This window comes from Pezoporus wallicus, unplaced genomic scaffold (assembly GCF_028554395.1).
Source record: "Pezoporus wallicus isolate ANWC-B61680 ecotype Strahan unplaced genomic scaffold, APGP_CSIRO_Pwel_v1 contig_1739, whole genome shotgun sequence".
Classification (NCBI taxonomy): domain Eukaryota; kingdom Metazoa; phylum Chordata; class Aves; order Psittaciformes; family Psittacidae; genus Pezoporus; species Pezoporus wallicus.
Window position 1 is genome coordinate 753,760 of NW_026637351.1, and position 20,589 is coordinate 774,348.

The window sequence follows — 20,589 nt, forward strand, 5'->3', positions numbered from 1 at the left end:
TTAGTCCTGTCAGCTCTCCTGTCCCTTTCTGCTTCTCGCTGCTCTCATGGGAACACAACCCACTGGGCCACTTCATTTGGATGCCTGGGACTCATCAGGTCTCTTGTTTGGTGATTTACAATAAAGATCTGAGTAACTAAGAAGTAAAGCTACATTTCTGTGCCAGAGCCATTATGAAGACATCGCTGTAGCCTTTTATAACCATCTTACCTCAACTAGGCTACCAAAAAGCCTTTCTTCCCACCAGGGCAGAGAGCTACCCTTTTGCTTGCCTATTTAATTGAATTCAAAGTGTACAGACCTCCTTTTGCAGAGAGGTATTAACCCCCCCCCACCCCAAAATTAAGATCAGTACCCCAGTTTTTCTCAGACATACCAATAAAGGGAAAGCAGCATGGGTCTCATAAATAACTGCCTGATCTGTCCAGCTTTGCAGTTAATTTGGTGGCTCTTTGTTCCTGTTGTGCTCACTTTCCATGAACAGAAAGCAAAAATGTTCATGGAAAATGGATTTCAAAGGCATGTGCATAAGTATTCCTGGAAATCTAATTTTATGTTTTCAGTAAAAGCATCTGCTACCATACAAGGGTTGAGAAGGAAAAAAACAATAGGATATTTAGCTGACCACTGCACAGCTACCTTCGCTTCTCACCCAAAGAGGAGAAAATGGGACCATATCCCAGCAAATACAAGAGTGATATTGTTAAGCAAGCAGGACAAGGCAGCTAAAATGCAGTTATTTTGTTCTTGTGGCATGAACAGAGGGGTTGAGTTTAAAGCTCTTTTTTTTTGCAAGATGATACTTGCAGAAGGAGATCTGTTTGGATATCCAGCAGGCGGCTGGGGATAATGGGTATGAGAGGCCCTAAATACCCATCTACCCATTGAGTGTGTAGATGAGCTCACCGAATGATAATAATGTTACTTTACCAGGAAATGGGAGAGAAATTATCAGAAAGAATAGGCAAAAAAACCCAGTTAACTGTAATTTCTGAAATCCTTTCCAGCTCTTGACTAAGATATTTTTGTTGTCACAGAATAAACCAAGGAACGGTAAAAAAACAGTTGCTCAGGGTAGCAGAAAGGGACGTAAGACAGAAGAGAACTAAAAAAGCACCCTGGCATGGTACAGGAAAAGCTCCATCAAAAATAATGAACCTAAATTCCCTGCCTCGGTGGCTGAAGAAACAAAGGATGAGATTGTCTGGCTCTGGAGGTCATAGCCTTAATGTGCTGTTAATAGTGTTTATATCATAAAGCAGCATTGCTGCATTAGCTTTGATTTAGCAATGCCGGTTTACTTCAGCTGAGGAAGTGATCCATAAATCCAACTCTGCATCTCTGTAAGCACAGTGAATGGAGAAAGGCTTGCTCATCCCTGGAATTGAGGGACTTGCTGGGCTGACCTGGCCACTCCCTGGTGCCCACCCTTGCTGTCACTGCTCTGTTACCTGCCTGTGAGATGCAAAAGGGACAGCATGCCGCTTGTGTGGCTCAGACACTGGTTATACAGCCCCATCCATCCACGTGTGGTAGTTCTGTTCAATTTCATGTCCCACTCCAGCGGCTGGCTGCGCAGGGAGCGAGCCTCAGAATCTCTCTGAAATTCAAGTGTCAGGAGAAGAGATTTTAGGGTAAAACAATAAAAGTAATACTAGCAGATTGCTGCGACCAGGCAATTTCACTCAAGAGCTCTGAGGGAGCTGAGACTCAAAACTGCTGACCTATTCAGTACAATGCCACAGCAGCTGTTGAAATGGTGAGGCACCACAGGACTGGAAGGTGGCAAATGTTACATTCATTTTTAAAAAGGGCTTTTAGAGGCCATCCAGAGACCTGTGGGCTGGAAAGCTGGGCAAGGCAAATTGACAGAAAGTGTAACAAAAGCAGAATAGCCAGCAATGCAATAGAATGGGAAAGAGCAAAGTTTGTGGCGTGAAAGCTGGAGCAGTGCAAATCCATTCATGTCAAGACCTGGGCAACTTGGCATATTCATAAAGATTGAACTGCAACCAAGTGGAGAGTGATCTCAGAAAACCAAATGACAGGTTGATAAAATGACATATGAAACTTGCCAGCAGCAAATACAAAGCAAGAAGCATGAGGAACACCAGCCCTAGCCACACAAATATCATCAGGCTCTCTGAATTAACATCAGTCAGGAAGGAAACCTCAAAGTCACTGAAAATTCCAGCTTAATTCTCAACAGTTGTCAACAAGGCAAAAAAAAAAAAAAAAAAAAAAAAAAAGAGATTTAGGAATGACTACAGAATTAAGAGAGAATGAAAAAGTGAGTGAGCACTTCTAGGGTACCCCTGCCTCAAACACAGGCCAAGAAGGAAGTAGAAGAATGGGTGAAGATACAGAGAGGTGGCACAAGAAACATGCAATGGTTTCCATAGGCAGTCAACAGAGAAGGGATGTGAAAGAGGCCCCAAAAACTCATGATCTGCAGGAGGTGTGAACAGGAAAGCACTACTCATCACATCCGCTATCACAAGAGGAAAGCAGCACAACCGAATCTATTGGGCTGGAGGTCTAACACACAGGAAAGGAAGCAATACTTTCACGTGACACAAAATTGCATTATGGCAGTCGTTGTCATGGGATGCTGTGAAGGCCACAATTATAAAAGAATTCCAGAAGGGGTTAGCCAAATTCTTAGAGGCTCAACCCATCCGCAGCTGTCAAACACAATGACCCAGATGCCAGTCAAAAATTCCCTTAACTGCAGTCTGTTTTTTACTGAGCTGGTAATACCACAGAGGGATTGTGCTATGCTCGCCCTGTCCTTACACCCTGTCCCTAAGAGCCTGTTTCTGAAATGAGCTGCCTGATTAGCTGGTCCTTTGGTCTGAGCTGCTATCACTGCATAAGGCATTACAGATGATACAAGATGTATATTAAGAAGCTGGAGTTTATTGCAGGTGATGATCAAATTTCTTCACCTCACATGAATGTTTTGCCTTTGGCAGGTTGCTAATATCTGATGCCTGATATCTGAAAAAGCATTTCTACGCAAAAAATCTCTCTATCATGCCCCCGGCAGTCTGTACCTAAGACCAGCTCTTTCCTGATCTCCCACAGATGCTCTGCGAAATCCATAAACCATGACAGTGGATTACCTTTATCATTGACTTAACTGTCACCACTAAAAGTAGTTAGCAGTCATGAAATAAGCCAGCAACTGTATTTGAAGCAACGTCCTCCTGGGGCACATATTTCCTTTTATCAGTTCTTAAATTAATTCTCCTTCATTGCGTGATGGGTGCCTTATTCTCACTTTGCAGGATGAGTAAAACGGAAACACTGATCACTTTCTTTCGCATGCACCATAATTTTGTACGCTCAACTGCTCTCCCTTCTGCCACTTCTCCTTTCCAGCAGTCACAGGCCAAGATTACACAACGTTGCCTATCGCCACTTTCATCTCTGAGGTGTGACTTATGCTCTGGACACAGTGAAGGAGAAGGTCATGGGTCTGGGGATGAGTTATGCATCATCAGGTGGAGGGCAGGAGGAGAGGGATGGGTGAGAGTCCCTCGCTACCACGGCTGGACCACACTGGCACCAGAGTGCTCGGCTTGGTGTCTGCACTCGGCTTGCTCCGTAAAAAACAGCCTGTGTTTTTCATTTCTACCAGTCTAGCATCTCCTGCCAGCTCAAGGCATTTCCTTTCTTTAAAAAAACAAGGTTTGATCATTCACTTTTGGGGCTATCTAAACTTGCCAGCATCTGTTCCATCTGGGGAGGTGGGGGGGGTGGGGGTGGACACACTGATCCAGGACTGGTAAAGAAAGGAAAAGGAACTAGGTACCAAGTTGTAATGTGGGAAATGAAGCCAAGAAAAACAGCATCTTAACAGATACTAAAGACAAAAACAAACGTGGTAAACAGGAGCAGAGACAGATTTGAGAGGAAAGGCAGGAAGACAGTGACTAAAGCACCAGGAGCGAGCCAGTGTGCACATGGAAACTGAATCCAGAGTCCCAGGGTTTCTTTGTTCTTGTTTTTCCTACCATTTCACAGAAATCATGATGCTGTCAAGATCCCTCTATACCCAAGGGTCAATGATGTCAATGAAAGTTGGTGGAGCTGCACTGATTTATATCCATTAAGGAGCAACTTTCTGATATTTCCCAGAATTGCTGGGGTTTAAAATAATGCCCTGAGAACCCAACTGAAAACAGCAGTTGGTATTGTTCTTAAACCAGGTCATATAAAATCTAGATTAAAAACAATTAAAAATACCTCCATTATTTTTTTACCAGTTGCAAAATTCCTAACTTTGGATGGCCACAGTGAAAACAAAACCCTAGGAAAACATGTGCATGACACATTTGTACCAGTTTGAGAGCCATGGCAAATGCATACAGAGCTCTACAAATTTCAGCTCAGCAAACAGCGCCTTTAGAAAAAGGCAAAGTAAACATTATCTCTGTTGCCCCCAGGCTTTTCTTTAACTTTTTGATTTACCTTCCCACCACTCTCCCCTTCCTTCAAAATGGGATAGACGGATTTGAAAATAACTTCAGAATAAGAATCTAATTTTTTAACCATTGTTTGTTGGGAAACAAAAATGGGGTGGTTTTTTTTGTTTTGTTTTGCTTTTTCTTCTGAGTGCTTGCCACGATAAACTAGAGGTTGCAAATATTTGGGGGCTCTCCTGCATGTGAAACCTCTCGTCACCCTCATTCTGAGTGCATGTGCTCTCAGCCGCTCATGTCCTGTGTTCTTTCTGCAGACGACAGTCCATGGCTATGCATGTCCCTCAAAGGTGCAAAGGAAACACAAATGCAGTGAAGTAGAACTGGGGATGAAGCCAAGGATTGATTCTACAGTCTCAGTCCAGTACTCTCCCATGGCATGGCCCACAGGACCAGTCCCCTTGCAGTCTCCTGCCACCCAATCCCTTCCCCTCCTCTTGGCCATTCCCTCCCCGGCCCACACTCGCTAACTAACATCTTCTCCAGGTTCAGTGCCACCACCTCAGGTCACAGGCAGCCACAATGAGCGCTCTTGAACAGAGGTGCATCCCTGCCATAGTCGCAGCAGAACCCAAGCATGTTTAAAGCCAGGCAAGGCACTGTGCACACATCGCTGCCTTAATCTGGCTGGGGCCTCTTTCAGATGAAGGTGATGGGGATGGAGTGCTCAGCTGGTACAGACTAACTCACCCTTGACCATTTTCACTCCACAGACCTCTCTTACCGCCAGATTTTATAACCTGATTACTACTGACTTGGGTTAGATTCAGACAGATTGCCTACCAGAGAAAGGCTCAATATCCCATTATCAGATTTGTGAGCCTGCCATTCCTCTTCATTTAGTGCGTAATAGAAAGTGTCAGTAGTGTCCTATGGAATTCAGCTTTACAACAAGTCTTAACTATGCAGGTAATATACACATGTATCAGGTAAAAATACTCCATGGAATGATATGCAGGACAACAATTTTAAAACCTTTTTTATTTAAATATTAAATAAAACACATCGACTAATCATTTTGGTGTACACCTCTCATTTTAACATAAGAAATAAAATGATTGTTCAGTCATGATAAAAAATAAACTATACATCTCAATTAAACCAATCATGTAGTGTCTTTAAATACCCTATTGCATTGCAGTCTGCAGAACAGCACTGTCAAGGTATCTACAAAAAAAAACCCAAACTTTTAAAAATGACCTCTTTCTGCTCCAGCAATAATTCCAAAGAGGTTCTACAGCAATTGGAAAAGAAAAACAAAAAAAATACTATGAAAGTAAAGTGCTTGTCATTGCTCAGGACAGGAAACAAAAGAATCTGTGGCCTTTTGATCCATGGCGTTAAGCAAAACAGATAGTGAAGAGGAAATTCTGCGTTTGAAGTATGTGTGCTACCCCTTACAAAACTGAAGGCAAAGTGGCTGCTTTGTGATGAGCTGGCTCCTTCTTGCCCTCCTCTCCAGCCATCTCCATGCAATCTGTTTTTTTGGGTTGGGTTATATTTTTTTTTTTTAAACCACACTAAAAATGAGCATGAGACTTTGGTGTTTTCTCTGCTGCAAGGCACCACTCATTAACAGAAATCCAAATCAAGCAATTTTCTCTCACTTTGAAGCTTCCAGACCATGCAGCAGCAGCAGCAAGCTGGAGATGCACCAGCAAAGACACACAGGTACAACACACAGATAAAGAGGTTGTTTATGGAGAGCCACAGACAGAGCCACATGACATCTTCAAGCCTTCCTACTCCCACCAATTAACCTGGTCGATCTTTGGCTTTTTTCTTCTTAAAAAAAAAAACAAACAAAAAAACCAAACAAAAATCAGAACAAACCAAACAAAAAACAGGTATTGTATGACTTGCAAATGCGTAATACCACAGGTTGCATGAAGCCAAGGTAACTTGAAGGCACCCCGTGTCACACTTAGGAAGATGGGTCCTTTAAGCATTCAGACAGAATGCGCCTATCTCCTGACATTCAGCTGGCAGCTTCCAGCCAAGCTGGGTGGCTGTTCGCTCACCTGCTTCCCAAGTTCGCATGCCCTACCCACCTCATTTCTGTAGGAGCACAGGCTCTTCTCCCCATTATACCGAAGCACCCTGCCTTGGAAGGGGAGTGGGGTTTATACCAGAAACACAATGTAAGCATATTACAAAATATAAAAAATAACTAGTGTTATATAGTTTTCTGCTTCCTATTTATATACATATACAGCATTAAAAACCATAGGAAAAAAAACACACACCTATCTAATCCAAAACCTTAGTTTGCTAATATGCCAAAAACAAACCAACCAAAACCAAATACCCAAAGATTGTGCTGTATTACTCACTTTTAATACAGTTTTGTTCAGAAACAGCTGTACTCCGTTAGAGTGGAACTCTGTTCTAGCCTATTCCTTTTGTTTTTGTCAGTGTATAATTATAACCTCAATATTGCACATTTCCCCAAGAGTCAGTTCTGTTTGGACCCTGATAATGAAATGCATAAAAACACAATTAGCAGCGGAAATAACCATGTGCAGCACTAAGAAATACCCCTCAGGCAACTTGGTAGGCAACCTCCAGAAGGGCTTATCAAAAAGAAAGCCCTTCCTACCACCCCACTGGTACTAAGGCTTCCTCCTCAGTGCTCTGCAAGAATATGAATAAACTTAGCATTTATAAAAAGATTCCTAGAGATCATTCAGACTGATGAAATATATGCGTGTTTGTGTATGCATATACACACGCATCCCCCAACCCCCAAACAAACATCCCTGCAAGAGACCAGACATTATGCAATTTGGATCCTGTTATCAAGGGATACATTTTCAGCAGATTACTTGCCTCTGTACTAACCAGAAGGGCTTTTTAAGCTTTTCCAGCTGATGCATCAAGCAAGAACTTCACAGTTTTCATTTTCAGTATGTGTATCTGGGAGGTGTGGAATGGGGATGTTGGTTCCTTTAAATAAAATGAGTGTTAACAGGAGGGGAAAAAAACACCCAACAAATGGCAATGCTTCCATTTTTGTCTTCTATGAATGCATAATGCTGCATGCCACTGGTTTTCTGTTTATTTTCTTTAAAAGAGGTAATCATCTTCACAAACCCATAAATGAATATTGTGAAAAAGGGAGGCTCTGGTCCCTTCTTTGAAAAGCCTCTCCCTGCTGTGTCACCACCGACAGCTGCTAATCTTGCATAACAGCAGAGCTGTATTGGTCTGACTTGAGTACAGTACCGAAGAGTTCTTCCCAAACCACATCCCTCCCTGTCCCCACAAATGCCCCACCCAACCTCCCCACCATTATTCTTCCTTTAAAAAAAATCAGTTTCTATTCATATTTGTTCAGTGCAAGAGTAGAAGAAGCAAAAAGACATACATATTGCTTGTTTCAGTTCTATAAAGTTGCCAGCTTTCTGAGCCAGACAGCCTCTTCACATACTTCAAAATTTATTGCTTCTGAGAGTCACTCGTCCACACGACGTCAGCCAGCCATGGAGCCACACGCACCATGGAATGGTGGTGGAAGCTCTTCACAACAAGAGCAGCAGGAGCTGCAGCTGCCAGGTCTCTCATTTCACCAGGACGAACTTCCCTAGCTGGTTGGAAGTCAGGTCCTCCATCTCGCAATCCCCGTGCTGCAGAGTGACAGCGTCATAGCTTGGAGACTGTGCAGAGAAACTCTGCTGCTGAGAGAAGGTGGTGCCAACTGGAGAAACACTGCTGCTGATGTACAGGTGTGTGTCTAAAAGGTGAGCTGCTGAGGACACCGGTGACACGCTGACACCGAAGAAATGAGGTTGGAGCAGCTGGCTGTTGCCAAAGGCCAGCTCAAATGAGTTTTCTCTTTGTAGCTCTGACAACAGAAGAGAATTGGATGCTTTGCAGGTACCTAAGCTATCAGAGGAGGGGATGCCATTTGTTGCAGCTGTCTGAGAAGTCTGGGGACAAGCTGTCTGAAGTAGCTGGTGATGCTGGAGCTGAAGCATTCTGAACAAAATCCAAGGGTGGAAAAGGTTAATTTGCACTGCTAGCATGGTTTAATGTTTTCCTTCCTACTTCCTCTCCCCTAACCCTGACCACAACTTTCCCCTTTGTTTCCTTCTATCGAACCTCTCCTTACAGCACAATTAAAGCAAGCTGACCATGCCAGGGCAACGTGTTTTCACTTGGCTTTTCCCCACACTGGAGAGGTCAACTATCACCAGAAAGTTATCTAGTCACCACATGGCCTGCTAATAATAGATGTCCTAGAGACAACGTGTGCAGATAAACCGGAAACTCGATTTTCCATCTTGCTTCTATGGGAATGAAGAGGTGCTACCACACATGACGTTTGAGGCCACTGGAATTGTGTCTCCTTTGTGGGCTGTAACATTTCCCAAATTACAAGGTCTCACTTCCTTGCCATGGGAAAATTACAGGAGGAGGCAGAGAAGGAAAGAAATCATTCCCAAAACTAACAAAGAAAAACACAGCTTGCAATGGGGAGAAGTCATGTTTTCCCTCACAGTACCAAACTGCTTCTCAATTCAGCGACCTCCAAATACTTGGACATTGACATTTTTAAGTGGAGCTGCACATCCTGTGTTATGTATGCCAGTGCAGGAAGCCACAAAGGAAGCCAAGCAGTTTATCTGCTGCCACACAGCAAAGATGGAGGATAGGAATCCCCAGTGACCAAACCCCCCAATCTCTTTTGCTGTGTTTACTCCTCCTTGCTTGCCCCTAACCAAAGTAAACCCAATGAAAACAGCTAAACTCCCCTGGCCAGCTTCTCACCTCTGCTGCTGTAGCACCTCCTCCAGAAGGCTTCTTCCCTCTCTGCTGCTCCCACTGCTGCCGTACATGCAGGTGTTCGGCTGTGTGTGTTGGAAAGGGCTCATGGCACTCCTTGCTGCCCGAGATGAGGAGGACTGACACACCTGCCGAGCAAAGCCTTTGATTTTATTCAAGCCGAGAAACCCCTTGGCTCGTGCGTTCTTCCGCAGCTGCTGCCTAAAAGCCTTCAAGCCTGTGGGACATGAGGAAAAGAAATGCACTTTAATCCTCCTTAGCATTTGCCTAGGAGCCTACTTTACAGATTAGCCTTTCTGGGAAGCTGCCTTCGTTTGCGTGCAAAGCGCACTACAAGAGACTAACTCTTCAGATCACGTTCACCCCTCTGCCTGACAGTCAAAGCAAGAATTATGTAATGGAACTGGGTCTGGGACAGCTGCACCCTTGTGTAGATGGGCACATGCACAGCAAAGGAGAAACCTGACAGAAATCATGATGTCTGCACCCTGTGTTTTAGGAGGAAGGTAGAGCCTACCATCCCACTCATGGCAGCAGAAATACTTCAATGGGCATGCTGAATCGGTTGTCTAAGAACGTCTCATCTAGGCACCTTCCTCAGGGCATCCAATTCTCCCTTGGGGACCCTGAATACAAGAGGCAGAATATCCAGGTGACTGTCCTCAGTGTACCACTAACACAAGCAAGCAAGCATCCCTGCATGCTACCTACCCTCTTCTAGGGGCTGTTGGAAGGGTAAAATTCCCCAGCAATAAAACAAGGAAGACATTACCTTGAGTTAATGAGGTATCAGATGCTCGCCTTCCTTCTTGGAAGCTGATAGGCAGGAGAGAAGCACCTCCCATGCAGCCCTGGGCTTGTAACACCGGAGCATCAGACTGGGAAGCTAGGAAGGGTGACGTCATCCTAGCTGTGGCGGGACTCCCCGTCATTGCTTGACCTGCCAAACAGCTGCTCAGGGCCACTGAGCTGTCATTTGAAGATGAAGTAAGGCAGCTGTCTGAACTAGTTCCCTCTGTGGGGCTTGCAGAAGAGGAAATGACTATACCTACAGAGGAGAAGGAAAGAGAGAAAAAGCATTCACAAGATGAGTATGGGAAGGAACAAACATAACTTCAGAGACTTCTGCCCACCTACACTGGCACTAATAAGCAACTGCAAGCTGGAAAGGTGTCCAGCAACTCATGTTGTCACAGTGCTCGACTCCAGCAAGGGGTCATCAACAAATAACCTCAGTTTGGGCTCCCATCCAGTTGGCAGGACTCTGCCAGTAACCACCAGGCTAGGCCTAGAATTTTCCCTTAGCACAGCAGCTCTGACAAAGGATTACTGTTTTGTAATGTTTTGCTTGTTTACTTAGTTCACGGGGTCTGGATGTACCAAATACAGACAGCGATGGCATTTTTTGTTAATTCAGCTGCCCCCACTTTTCTCTGGTACAACAGCAGAAGCAGGAAGAGAAGGGTTACGTCCTGCTTGTGAGAATGCTTCCCTCTCAAGTGATCTACTTGAAATACAACAGTGCCACTTCTCTTCCTTCACGGCCATGCTTATTTATAAGATGTCAGAACTGGGGAGGACAGAGCACAGACCTCTTTTCTGGGCCTTCCTATCCCAGTCAAGGTAAAATCAGCACAAACTCCCCAGGCATTTGCCCACTGAGGCACTCCTTCTGTCTTTCTCCTCTAAATACAGACACCCTCCACCTCTCCCAGACTTACTTACATGGAGGGGCATGCTGATAGAAATGAGTGGTCACTTCAGCCAGCGTATGCCTTCTGCTGGTGTTGCTGGGGATGTGGATGGGGTGCTCATATGCCTTAATTTCATCTTCCAGCTCCTTCTCTTGCCTTACTTCTTCACTAATAGTGGTCTCCAGCAGGCTATTGGGCGAGATGGAGCGGTTCCGGAAGAGCCCATTGAAGTTGGGATCCACAGGGAAGAACACAGGCTGCAAAACATGTTACATCACAGTCTGAAGGGCGTTTCGCTTATTTCTGCACTACCTTTTAATACTCTTCACAGCCCTGTGGCGTGCCTTCAGTAGGCATACTGTTTGAAAGGCTACCACAACACCATGACCAAATGTCAAACAAAAGATTGGAGGGAGAGAACAGAGTCACAACCCCTGTTGTTTCGGATTGGCAGAACAATGGAAAAAAACCTAACACACAGTTTAGCTGAGAACACAAACCTGTAATGGATTGCTCATGTCACAGTCCATTTCTGTCTGCAAGGATGGCTGAATCAGGCTCTGGGGCTGCTGGTAAAGCAAAGATGATCGTAGGGTTTCACTAGTGAGACTCTCCTGTGCCATCTGGAGAAAGAGCGATGTACAAAAGCCATTACATACACCACAGTTTCAAATGACTTTTCAGATACTGGAGGCTCAAGGAATTTCAGAGCCATGTTCTGTGCAAGATTTCTCCATATACTTTCTATGAAAATGAACAAAGCTAGTCTTTCCATGCCAAAATAGACACAAAACTTCTCCTAGTTTAGGCAACTTAACTGGAATTCAAATTTAATTTGAAAAGGCACCCAGAGCACACTTTAAAGGGGGTGGGAATATCAGAAAAAAAAAACACAAACTGACTCATGAAGTACTTCTGAGGATCCTATGGGGCATGTAACAAAGAAGTGTAACTGACCCACGCCGAAAGGGGAAAATTTCCATACGAAGCCTAATCTTCTGGCTCACATTGACCTGCACTAGAGGCAGACTACTCCTTGGACCATGACCCACAGCCACTTTTTAGGAAACAGGCTTAGTATTCCACCAACCTCCTGCTAAAGAATAGTAGGATGTGTCGTATGAGAGGGCAGCAATATCAGAATTGGTTTTCAGAAGCCTGAGAGTTACCATTTTGTGTTTTCCCATAGTGAGGGGCCAGGAAAGAAAAAAAGAGCCAATACACAGAGCTTCCCAGTATGTAATGTCCTTCCTTACCTCAACATTGCTGATTTCAGAGCTCCTTGGCCTTTGCTGACGGCCAGTTGCTGGACGACTTGATAGCTGGCTGCTTCGATACTCCTTCAGGCGCTCCAAGAGCAGGTAATAAATTGCAGCAAAATGATTGTAGCTGCTGTTTTGCAGAGACTAGAATGACATTGAGAGGACCCCTGAGTTACAGGTAACTCAGGATATAAGCAGCCAAAACTCATCACTAAGGTCTCATAATAGCTGACTCCAAAAGTAAGTAAAAAGCCAGAAGGGCAGTGAAGATTCTACTGCACTGTGACACTAAATCCAGGCCAGTCACTGAATGACGTATATATATACGACTGCACCACTGGCATTTTGATAGTCAATGAAGACATATCTAAAGGGCAAGCACTTCTCACCTCAACAGTCCTCTGTCTGTCAATGCCAAGCGTTTGCATGATCCCAAGCACCTGCTCGTTGTAGTCACCCAGGTTAGAGTTGTAGTTTTGCATGGAGAAGGACAAAGACTGCTGCTGTTGAAGAGATGGGTCAGCTTGCATCCACTTGTGCTGCTTTATTTGGGAAATGGTTATTCGCTTGGTTGGGTCCACAACCAACATCCTTCGGATTAGTGTTTCACAGTCTGGGTGACAAAGAGAAACTCCTGAGCAAGGAGTAAAAAAAACAGCCCAGCCCAAGGTCACTGCTAAGTAACCTTCCCAACAACAGTGTATGATGTCTATGAAAATGAGAATTAAAGGATTCTGAGCAGCTGATGCCTGACCTGACTACCAGATATTCAAAACAGCGTTAGAGACGTCCACATACATTTCACAAAAGCAACACATCACTACCGAAGTGAAGCTGTACTAGATACCAGCAGGTTTCAGGTGACCTTGCACCTTGTAGGAGAGGTAGTTTTGAGTGGATGCAGGTTTTACAATGTTACATCCACTTAATATATGTCAGAATTTAGTGCAGAACACCATCACATACAACTTTCTGGACCCTATATACAGCTTATCGGTTTATAACCAGGAAGTCAAAGCCATTCGTGACTAAGACTGATAAAGATCAGACTTCAAGAGATACCCTTCACTTGAAGACAGAGGCACATTCACTTGTTTTCAAATCCAAATCAGAGAGAGGTGATAATACACTTCTTTTTTCTCACCAGACTATTGGAGTGCTCAAGAAACAGTACTAAGCCCCACTGTTTCTGCTCTCCTTGACAGCATAGCCACACTGAAATATGCCCTTTACTGCGTAGTTAAAATATCTTAGGAGAACTACACCCATCTCAGCATTGCACACTAGTCACATTAAAATCCTGTTTTCGCTGATTTGTGATTATTTCTCCAGCTAGAGTGTCAAGTATTTTTATAATCATAGAGACACTCTAAGAAAGGAAACTACAGCATTTTAGATGCACCATAAAGCAGATCCCAGAAAAAGTGTGCAACCAGCCCCCTGACTATATGGGCTGCCCTACAGAAATTATCAGTCGCGTAAAGACAAAGTGATTGCCAGCTGCAAAACCAGTCCCACCTGTCACTGCCTCAGGAGGGAACAGGACAGCTATTTCTTTATTTGTAGCCCCTTTTCTAACATGAAGGATATGAAAAAAGCACCTTCAGACATGAAGTAAGGGATGCGGAACCGCCCCTCCAGCACTCTTTGCCTCAGCGTTGGCAAATTGGGTCCATCAAAAGGCAGAGAACCACAGACAAGGACATAGAGCACCACTCCAAGGCTCTGTCAACAGGAAACAGCACAGCATGTGAGTGACTCCAGCAGATGCAATGCTTTTGAAAGCCCACAGACCTCACAAACTGTAAAGTGTTATTTCTAAGGAATATCAAGCTTACCCATATATCAAGGTGAGGTCCTTCATATTCTTTGCCTTCAAAAACTTCCGGAGCTGCATAAGGTGGGCTTCCACACCACGTGGAGAGGGGCTCTCCTGACTTGTAGAAGTTTCCAAAGCCAAAGTCTGAAATGAAGGTAAGACATCATTCAACCACATGCTAGTTATTTCAGAAGTACCAGAAAATGGAGAGATGGGAGTAGCTGTATTGTTTTCTTTTCTGCCTATTCTTTTAAGCTGTTCTCTTTTGTCCAGAGGCTACATTCAGAGAAATACTAGTAACTTTTGTTTTATTTTCAGTTACCATAAACACATTTATAGGATCATCTTAGGGAGAGTGAATTTGACTATATGCCTAATATTTATAGAGGAACCGCATATTTTTTATTACCTGCTAACTTGATATTCATGTTAGCGTCTAGCAGGAGGTTTTCTGTTTTGAGATCCCTGTGAACTATGTGGTGGCTGTGACAATATTCCACTGCTGAAAGAATCTGCCAGAACTTCTTCCGTGCTTCACTTTCACTTAAGTGCCCATTGGAGGTTAGATGATCTGCAAGACAAAATGTAAGAGGCACGGGATTTAGAAACACCTGGAGGAAACTTTCCACAATGCTGCAGGTGCTGCCCTTGCTGTTTGACAGCTGACAACACCAACCCTGGATTTTTAACCAGAATACATGCATTACTCACAAATGACAACAATAAAGACACGGTTTCTAAATCTAAAGAACTCTTAGCTCTGGCAGTGACGACTTACCAAACATTTCTCCATTCTTTGCAAACTCAGTAACAATGTAAAGCATATCCTTTGTCTCCATAACCTGTGAAGACACAAGAAGACATGCTTAAAAAAAACACAGACCTCTGTAGTTTCATTCTTTTTTCCAAGTGTATTCTCAAACCTGACTTCAATTTTTTATCTGCCACAGCAGCTGGCAATAAAGGCATCTAATTTTGCACCACAGTGTTCTTTCCAAGCAAACTGGTAATGAAAAAGATAACAAATCAATGTTTATGTGCCTACAATACACAATGGCTTCCCATGCCATTGTTCTTCTCACCATTATCCTGCCACCTAATTTCCATAAGGTAACTGATGAGCATTTCAATAATTTCATACACTTCCTTGAATGCCTTTTCTTTTTGTTAAAATATGCATATACAGTTTTACAATTACTTTGATATATTTTGAACATGCAAAACCACTTAAAATTTATATAAAGTCATCCTTGTTTCAAGGCTTGCAGCTACTCAGATCAGGGGAGATTGCTGCAACTTGGACAGATCAAGAAGTAGTATCAAATACCCTGCTACCATTTGGTGTTGGCAGGGACATGGCAAGCCTCCCATGCAAGTGACAATAGGTTGCTGTTTGTGTAGCAGCAGTCGCTGATGCACATCGACAACTGTCAATATCTAGCTCAGCCTATACCTATCAATCTAGCAGCGATTTCCTTTGATATTTTTTTCCTTTGGAGGAAAAAAAAAAGTAAAGAACTAAAAACCAAACCATGAATGAGAAATGATGAGCGTTTCCAAATTCATCTTCAGTTACTATGGCACATCTTTCAAATGCTGCATTTCAGATTTTAAAATAACAACATTTCTCTAGAACTGGACTCTCAAGGAGCAGATATTTTGCTTTGGAAGAAGAAGGCTCACAACAGGTTAACAATCAAAAAAGCATCAATACTACTTCAAAGGCCGTAATTTCCAGGCTCCTAACATGTAACCTTTTTCTAAGACTCTTGTCCTCCCCTCACTACAAGTACACACAGATACAAAATGAAAATAAACAAAGCAAAGGAAAAGAGGTTCCCAGTTTAAAAAAATGAAGGAAAGTGTTCTGGGAAAGTTGCCAGCTGGATGAAATTAAGACGCGGTGCTGAAACTAAAACAATGATGAAATAATACAAGAACACACACCCTGCGTTGGTATGTCATCTAATTCCAACCCTGCTTCTCAGTCTCCACCAAACAGGTAAAGCATCAGTTACAACAACAAAGAAAAGAAAACTTCACTGAAAAGAAGTTGTGGTCCACTACCAACGTCATTTGCTCCATCAAGTGAAGTGGTTCAACTAGTTGGAATTTAACCTGCTTTTCTAAAAGCTTCGAAATAGTATTTTCACCACATCGTTCCACTGAAATGAAATCAACCAAACTGTTAGAATGCTTCTGTATATCCTGTGCTGCCCTATGAGCAACAATGACGTCAGGTGCCAACACAGAATAATTTTTGTTATGATGGTTAATACTATAAATATGAAGCACTTCATGTGTGTCAAAGTCTTTAAAAATAATGCCTTGCCTAAGCACCTGCCTTATTGGATCTTCAGCCTTACACCGTAATTACATTTTTTTTCAATTTCTTTCCTTTTTTTTTGAAGCTAACAAACCCAGCGGTAAGATTGCAGCTGATAATAGTGTTTGCTACCACACATGGACTTTCAGACCTGCTGCTTCACCCATCTATTCCTCTCTGCCCCCTGCCCTTCTAGACAGGTCCAGACTGACTGCAATACCTCTTCCCTGCTCATTGCAGGGAGGGTGGACTAGATGACCTTTAAAGGTCCCTTCCAACCCAAACCATATTATGATTCTATGATCTTCTTAAATCCACATGGCACTGTTTATTTAAGGGGATTAAGAGGAACTTACAACAAATGCTAATTAGATTGAATATTCTGAATTTGCAAAGTAGTCCTCGCTCACAGGACAATGTGGGCACCACACGTGAATTTCTTCTTACTGTTAAATATGCCCATCAGAACAAAAACTGAACAAATCTAATTGAGAATTCCTGCTGTGACACTCTACAAGGGGAAAGGTACTTAAAATTAATTTTCAAAGCTACACAGACTGGAACAGAATAACCGAACAGGTCATTTTTTGATGTCTTCTAAGATACCAACATTCACTGACTTTTCTACTTAGATTAGAATTCTAATTCTTAGCGTAGATTTCTACTTAGATTGATTCATTTTCATTGTTGCTGATTTTAAACCCCTTCCACTTATGCAAACTCAACTTTTGTGCTTTGTTTTCTGCTGTCCTACAGGAATTTAAGTCTTCCTCGTATCAAAAGCACGTAAGAAGTTCGAGCCCTCTAAACTGGAAAAGCAGGAGTTTCAAAAAGCAAATTATAATCACAGGAGTTCAGACAATCAGCTCCTCAATCTGAAACACAATTCAGCCTAGTTTTAATTATAAATTTTACACAGGATTTTGTCAAAAGCTGCCTAACGCATCAGAATCTTGTTCAAAGAACGATGAATGACTTAAAAATCAATTCATTTTTCTCAAAAAGTATTTCGATAGGCATCCTCTCTGCAAACATTCAATGTCAAATCACATGCAATAGAAGAGCAGAGGCATATCTCATCTGCATGTTTAACTTCAAAGCTGCCCTCTTACCTGATAAAGCTTGATAATGTGGGGATGATTCAAAAGCTTCATTATCTGAACTTCTCTATAAATCTTCTCCAGATTGCTTGGGTCTAACCTTGTTTTGTCTATTATTTTTATTGCAACCTGCAGATTAAAAAAATAATAAAATAAAACAACCCCAGGTATTACAAAATAGGTACTCTTAAAGTTAAGATCTCTTAAAATAGAAATAAAACCCCAAACCAAAACCCTGCGCGCGCACACAACTCACAAAATCCAAGCAAAGTAGCTTTTAAAGTACAGACTTGACAAAGCTGATTCTGTTTTTCAGAACTGCCCAGAATTCACGACACAGAGTGTTTTCATTTTTCTTTTCTACATCAAAAGATTATACATAAGGTAGTGAACAGAACTGCTGAAATTAGCACTGGACAGGATTCCGTAAATCTTTTAATCCACCCCATGCCAGTGAAAAGCAGATTCCCACAACAGACTATTTTCTACCGGAGTGACTGATAGGATTTTGACATACACCAGAAATATATACATGGTTGCATGCGCGCTAATAAATTATTTCTGCAAGTTCTTTGTTCTTGAAGCACACACATCGAATGAAAAAAATCAACCCGTCTAAAGTCTTCAGAAGGTCTTACATTTGTCGGGACTTTTTAGCAAACAAGGACGGAGTAATTCAACAAAACTATCAAAACACTCACAAATTCAAGGCCAGGTTGGACGGGGCTTTCAGCAACCTGGCGTAGTGGAAGGTGTCCCTGCCCATGGCAGCAGGGCTGTAGCTGGATGATCTTTAAGGTCCCTTCCAACCTAAACCATTCTGTGATTCTATGGAATTCTGGATTTCATATATCCTTGCTCAGATTTAATTTGAGGTGGGCTCTACTGGACACACCGGGAAGCTCTTTCGAAGAGCCCCATCCCACGGGCGCGCAGTCCTGAGGCACGCTCAGCCCGCCGGACTTCGCAGAGCTCAACGCCGCTCTCCTCACCCCCAGAGCTCCCGCTTTCCTTTGGCGGTGCTGTCGGAGGCAGCAAACCCCCGCAGCCACACGCACGCACAGAGACATCCCGCCGTGTGCTCCGCACCCACCTGCGTTTTGGTGACTCGGTGCCTAGCCAGTTTTACCACAGCGAAGTTGCCTTTCCCCAAGGTCCTCTCGATGTCGTAGAAGCCGACTCGCAGAGGCCGCTGCTGGCCCTGCCCGGCGGCGGGCACCGAGGTGTACTCTGACATGATCACCATGGCTCGGGGTGGCGGGCAGCGCGCGCGCCGCGCTTAAGGGGGCACCATCCGCGCTGCACGCGGGCGCTCGCACCTGCACGGGGACACGGGCACAGCGCGCACCCCCGTCAGATCCGACCGGCTCCGGGAGAAGAAACACCCCCCGCCTCCCCTCACCGTCCCCTCCCCTCCCAACCCGGCGGGCTCCTCCCCGCGTACCCCCGCGGCTGCCCCGTCCGAGCTTCGCGGGAACGCCGGTCCCGCGCGCTCCCTCACACCGTCGGGGCGGCCGTTGAGCCGCCGTACCTGCCGGGCGGGCGGGCGGGCGCTGTCCGCGGCTGCTGTCTCCAGTCTGTGCCGGTGCCGCCGCTACCGCGGAGGAGCGTGTGCGTGACTGAGTGAGTGAGGGACTGACTGACTGTGTGCGCTACTGTCTGTGTGTGCGCGTGTGCGCGTCTGCGTGTGTGTGTGTGTGTGTGTGTGTGTGTGTGTGTGTGTGTGTGTGTGTGTGTGTGTGTGTGTGTGTGTGTGTGTGTCTGCGTGCGTGCGCCGGGGGGCAGGCGGGAGCAGAGAGACGCGCCGGGCGCGATGCACCGGGCCGTTGCCAGGGAACGGGTGGACGCGCGCGCTCGGGGCTCGCGGGCCGCTGTGGTGCACGGCGTGAGGGCCCGGCGGGCGCCGCGCTGACCCCGCATGAGGGGGCACACCGCCCATGGTGACCCCCCCCTCCCTCTCCCCAGCCTTGCCGGCGGGTGTGCCGAGTCCCTGCCACCCCCGTCCCGGCTACCGAGGCAGCCCTCGCCCTGCGGCGGAGTCCGCCGGGTGCGGGGCCACTGACAGCGGCTGTCGCGCTGGCAGTACGGAAAGCGTGGCTGCAGCCCTGCGGGGAACGTGCTTTCCTAATCCCAAAACGCAGGCAGTGCCGTGCCCCCACCTCCCCCCTCGGCCCCTTTGCGCCAATGTCTGCGGCGGGTACTGACCCCCGTTCCCCTGCGCAGGACCAGCTGCCGGAGTCGCCCCAGGCGTGATGGACGGGGACTTCTCTAGAACGTCCCCTCTGGCACGCAAGATGGGGCTGACCTGGCCTGCAGACAGTAAACTCTAGGTCCATCAGTTGGTCACAGGCTGGAATGGAAGTAATATATAGTATGTATATATATCCAGTCCCATGATACTTGTGCAACTTACTCACATGTTCTGAATACGCCTGCAGTGCTATTATCTCTGGTTAGCCTGGAAGTGAGGTTTGAGAAGTCACCTTCTTGTCAAGGTGACTCCTGACAGAGGAGGCTGTTTGGAATTGAACCTCAGCACCTTGAAAGTGCCCACGAGGTTCCTCTCAAGGTCAAATGTGGAGTGGCAGATGCACTGAGTTCTAACACACAGGTCTTTAGCTTTCACACAGCAAATGACCAGAATGTGTATACGTTTGGTCTCAAATCCCAGTTTATCCTCGAAAATAAGCCTTGAATGATGCCTGCCACATCTGTTACTCAACTTAATGAGAGTCAGCCTAGGCTTTTTTCGGACAAGTAATTCTCCAGCCAGTGGTTGGGCTTCTGGCTGGAAGACCGTCCACCTGAGTCTGAACCCCTCACCTGGCCATCATAGCCAATGGCACACCAGGCAGTGACCCTCCTCTTCCGTCTACAGGCACCATGTGGATGGGGTTTTCCAGACTGCTTGGAATAAGGCAATGCCTTGGGTGGAAGAGGCAGAGCTCTGATTCACACTGAAGACTTCAAAGCAATTGGTATGCTTGTTTTCACCTGCAGTTGGTGGTCTCCTTGGTGGTCATTCAGTGGTGCCTGAATGGCTTCTGAAGGGCTCAGGAGGGACACACAGTGGGAGGAGGGGGAGATTTTTGTCAGTTTTTAAGGATTTATTCTAA

At 45.0% G+C, this 20,589-nt stretch overlaps 1 protein-coding gene across 2 annotated transcripts; it reads right to left on the reverse strand.

Annotated features, from left to right (window-relative positions):
- Positions 1-5,440: 5,440 nt before the first annotated feature.
- Positions 5,441-19,094, reverse strand: SIK1 (salt inducible kinase 1). Of its 2 annotated transcripts, XM_057405030.1 has the most exons (14): positions 19,005-19,094; positions 18,567-18,792; positions 17,486-17,602; positions 14,826-14,889; positions 14,457-14,618; positions 14,067-14,191; positions 13,830-13,953; positions 12,618-12,841; positions 12,223-12,372; positions 11,467-11,589; positions 10,998-11,223; positions 10,045-10,320; positions 9,258-9,489; positions 5,441-8,465 (listed from the first exon to the last, which is right to left on the reverse strand). In XM_057405030.1, exons 2-14 carry the CDS (start codon positions 18,717-18,719, stop codon positions 8,048-8,050), a joined length of 2,394 nt encoding a protein of 797 aa, XP_057261013.1. In that variant the 5' UTR covers positions 18,720-18,792; positions 19,005-19,094; the 3' UTR covers positions 5,441-8,047. The 2 variants fall into 2 exon arrangements, with proteins under 2 accessions (XP_057261013.1, XP_057261012.1); XM_057405029.1 differs by lacking the exon at positions 19,005-19,094 and having other exon boundaries at positions 18,567-18,856.
- Between the last annotated feature and the right edge of the window lie 1,495 nt (positions 19,095-20,589).

Excerpts from the sequence above, each read along its gene's own strand:
- SIK1 (XM_057405030.1), bottom strand. The coding sequence starts at position 18,719 with ATGGTGATCATGTCAGAGTACACCTCGGTGCCCGCCGCCGGGCAGGGC. Across the intron at positions 12,842-13,829 it reads CCCTTACTTCATGTCTGAAG|ACTGTGAAACACTAATCCGA; the intron begins GTGCTTTTTTCA and ends TTTGTCACCCAG. Across the intron at positions 11,224-11,466 it reads ACATGAGCAATCCATTACAG|CCTGTGTTCTTCCCTGTGGA; the intron begins GTTTGTGTTCTC and ends CATGTTTTGCAG.